The 4,089-nt window shown below is 35.5% G+C and overlaps 1 protein-coding gene across 1 annotated transcript; it reads left to right on the forward strand.

Annotated features, from left to right (window-relative positions):
* The first annotated feature begins 883 nt into the window (after positions 1-883).
* LOC145161103 (uncharacterized) lies at positions 884-3,887 on the forward strand. The gene is made up of 3 exons (XM_079080540.1): positions 884-1,204; positions 2,735-3,049; positions 3,157-3,887. Exons 2-3 carry the CDS (start codon positions 2,744-2,746, stop codon positions 3,751-3,753), a joined length of 903 nt encoding a protein of 300 aa, XP_078936666.1. The 5' UTR covers positions 884-1,204; positions 2,735-2,743; the 3' UTR covers positions 3,754-3,887.
* The last annotated feature ends 202 nt before the right edge of the window (positions 3,888-4,089 follow it).

Below are 4,089 nucleotides of genomic sequence, written 5' to 3' on the forward strand. Positions count from 1 at the left end.
CCACTATCTTATTAGACAATAAAGTAGAATGACCATGCAACCAAGAGTCATGACAAAATACTTGAAACTATCATCCTCATTTGTTAGAACGTGAGTCACACTCTTGAGATCAGGTTGTGAAAATAAATCGAAAGTTTTGAAAAAGTTTCCTTCGTAGACCCTATCATCAATTCAAAGACATGTTGTTTTGCACACCATGCCTATTCATATAGTAATTATGAATTTTTCTTTCTCATATAAAATTGTAGAAGCATCTTCGGACCGATTCTTCTTCTGTCGAACAACCAAAATGAAAAATCTCACCCTTATATAGATGCCGAGTCCATAAAAGCCCCTATGTGTATTCTATGGTCATTTTTGAAAAAAATATATACATTTTTAGTTTTTTAGCACATAGAATTATAATTTGGTTATTTTTAGAAATTTCTCTAAAATTTATAAAATTTATAGATAGTAAGGGGGTGTTTGGATAGGGAAAATATGGCTGCTTATTAGCTTATTGCTTATTCTCACCACAATAAGCTAATTTAAGTGTTTGGATAGGATGCTTAAAAAATCAGCTTATTGTGGTAGGAATAAGCAAAATAAGCTGATTTTAATAAGCAAGGGGGGTAATGCTTATTGCTTATTGCTTATTGCTTATTGGTCATTTTACTCATATAAGCTGTTTTCTTTTGTCAAACACTTAAATGTTTATTGCTTATTGTTTATTCCCACCACAATAAGCTAATCCAAACACATTTTAAAAAAATGCTTATTCCCACCACAATAAGCAAATAAGCAATAAGCTAATAAGCTAAAAACTATTTATCCAAACACCCCTAAAATGGGCTAAGGGCTCCAGCCATAAACGGACTACAAAATTCTGCAATTTCACCGTTACCGCTTCCAAATTCCAATTACCCAAAATCTTCCCTCCCGTAATCCGTTAAGCGAACTGCGAAACCCACCCACTGACGACAGCCATTGAGCCATACGTAAATCGCCATTCCCTTCGCTGTTGCCATCGCTACGTTTCCAGCCCATCACAGCCCCACCCTCCGACGGGCACAGCCACCTCCGAAGTCTGAGCTCAGCAGCAGGCCAACAACATCGCCTTTCCCTTCTCTGTTGCCCATCGCTACGTTGTCCACCAGTCACAGTCCCACCGATCGACGACACGGTCACCTCCTAAGTCTGAACTCAGCATTCAGCAGCAAGAAACGTATGTAATTTCTCTTCTGAGTCATAGACTTTAGACATTCGTGATTTCTCTGGTACAGTGGCATTAGACATTACCCAAAAACCTTAGGTAATTTCTATGTTACATTGACATTCGATAATTTCTCTGTGTTTCAATATCCAACTGTTGCTGATAACAACGACGCTCCGGTAAGTCCTCACCACTGCAATGGTGCCGTTACCACCTCGTTCAATGGCAGGAACTGCGTTGGAATTCTGGCAGCAGCCGGATGGGGAAGGATACCGGCTGTGGACAGGGTCTCGTGTAGTCATTTGGGTATCTATTGGTACCTATTTAAGAAAATCGCTTCCTAGAATAAGAAACCGAGGGGGTTTCTTTTCTTGAATTCTAATACTATCTCACTATCTGCATGTTCAATATGGTAATGAATGGGGACTGGTGTAGTCATTTGGGTTAGTGCAAGAATTAGGTTTGAAATTGAAAGTCTAAACATTGCTCCTATTTTTAAGATAGATGTAATAAAACTAAGCTCTTTAGGTAGATTTTCGAAGGTAGAAGAAGGATAACTACAAATTTCAGTAGGTTTTTGGTTTATGGCACTCTAATTAAGTCTTTTTTAGGTATGTATATCATTATAAAACCCTGTTTATTGGTTATATTTCATTTCAGGAATGAATTTTTTGCCTATGTATCCATGTCATAGCTGTGCAGATCATGTCAGTAAATATATTATGGGTTTGTGAACACCTGTCGAATCTATATGATTACTTTGGGTTTTTGTTTTTAGGACTTGATGTTTTCTCCTCCCCCCAGAGCGAAAAGGTATGTTGTGATCTCAACAAATGTTGCAGAGACATCCTTGACAATGGGGGTACTTTTGACACAAAATTTGTGAAGTTTCAGCTAAAACAATATAGTCTTGAGTATAAATTACTGATATGCTTTGATCTTGTCATGTATAGCTTTTCCCATTAAAGGTCTAGTCTGCCCTTCATATATGTGGCTTCTCAATCTTAGACTTCTTGAAGATCATAGTCAACTCTTTAGGCTTGCATAAATAATATTGGTTTTTATTGGTGGTGGATACTTACTGAGACATGATATGTATCTATTGTATCCGTATGTCTAGACATTATATAAAGTAGGAGTCCTTATCTTATCAAACACTTACTTTGTGGCTTCTGTCAAGTTCAGTTTTTCTTATTTCTACAAGAACAATGGTATTCTTATAAAAAAAAAAAGCCAAGGATAATGGCTTCACTTTAAACTTTTATGTTTCAAATGCTTTATGGTAGTACCAAATTGATGTGTTGCTTTTAGATTCATCTATTAAAAGTAATTAAAGTATATCCTTATGAGAAAGACACAATAACATGACATCTATACATGTTTCTGAAGTTAGCTTAATTTTTTTTTTTTGCTGATGCTGCTGAAATTAGCCGAAACTTTCTGAATGTTTTATTTTTGTTTATGATGTTCCGATGTTTGATGTTTCTGATGTGGTTCTATGCTGTTCACTTGAAACCTTTTTTTCCTGAAAATGCTATGTAGTTTGTTTAAATGGGTGGGAAACAACATTGGTCAAATCAACAGCTAAAATGCTTATTAGAAACGTGCATTGAAGAAGTGAACAAAGTTGGTAGAAAAGGTTTAAGCTTGCATAAAGATTCGTGGAATAAATTAAGGAGCGTTCTTAAAGAAAAGTTTGGCATGGACTTGACACACAAACAAATGAAAAATGCATATGATAATCTTAAAGCCAAATACAGAGGATGGGTATATTTGAGAAACAAAACCGGAAATATATACAACTCTCAAACAAACTCGTTTACCTTAAGCACCGAAGAATGGGAAGAATTTAAGAAGGTATGTTTATATATAATGTTGGTAAATTTTTAACGTTTATCTATAATGTTGGTAAATATTCTTATATTAGATTTTAATTTTTTTTTTTTTTATTAATCTGGGTTTAGGGGCATCCAAAGGCTGCATCATTGAAAACACACCCATTGCCTTATCCAGACCTCTGTGTAACCCTATTTGGACCGTCTTCTTTTCATCTTGTCCAAACACTTTGTATTGCGGACAACCCTAATTATGACCTAGAAGACGATGATGACATTTTCTGTGAGACTAGTGATCCTTCTGCTGATTCACCTCTTTGTGTTGCACCTGATACAGCTCCTAATACTTCTTCTAAAGTTGATAGGCCTCCCTGTGCTTCTGCTGACTCTCCTGATCCAGCTCCTGATACTTCTTCTAAAGTTGATAGGCCCAGTAAAAGGGCTAAAACCTCAAAGCCCTGTATCAATCTTGATGATTTGGCACTAGATATGCAAAAAGCTCTACATCATTTGGTGAAAGGCAAGGATGGGCCAACAGTTGAGGAATGTTATGATAAGTTGAAGCTAGTTGAGTTAGACCCTCTTGATCCTTTATTTTTAGCTGCTTTTTATATTTTCGGAGTGTCTATAAATATGAGAGAAGCATGGATGACATTGCCAACAATTCCTGAGGTTTTAAAAGGATGGATCAAGATGACCGCTACGGGTTTAGGAGTATTTAAGTAGGGATTATGTGCATAGTTGGAATCATTGTTTGTTTTTTTTTTTTTTTTTGCTTATGTTAGAAACATTATACATTTTTTGTCTATGTTGGAAACATTGTTTTTTTCTTATGCCGGAAACATTGTTTGTTTTTTTCTTATGCTGTTTAACATATGTTCTAACAAGTGTTGATGCTTTAACATGTTTATAATGAATTATGATAAAAAAATTAATGCTTGCGATTCTTCTTTATTTGTATCTTTGTGTTTTTTGGAGGAGAAATTTGAAACACATGTGAGATAACAGTTCACAAATGTCTGGACATTAACTCACATCAGAGTTATCACAAGGTAATGACAC

This window comes from Lactuca virosa, chromosome 2 (genome assembly GCF_052849685.1).
Source record: "Lactuca virosa cultivar CGN04683 chromosome 2, Lactuca_virosa_CGN04683_v6, whole genome shotgun sequence".
Lineage (NCBI taxonomy): Eukaryota > Viridiplantae > Streptophyta > Magnoliopsida > Asterales > Asteraceae > Lactuca > Lactuca virosa.

Bases quoted from the DNA above. Each gene is read 5' to 3' on its own strand.
- LOC145161103 (XM_079080540.1), top strand. From the start codon at position 2,744: ATGGGTGGGAAACAACATTGGTCAAATCAACAGCTAAAATGCTTATTA. The intron at 3,050-3,156 runs GTATGTTTATAT...ATCTGGGTTTAG, and splicing joins AATGGGAAGAATTTAAGAAG to GGGCATCCAAAGGCTGCATC.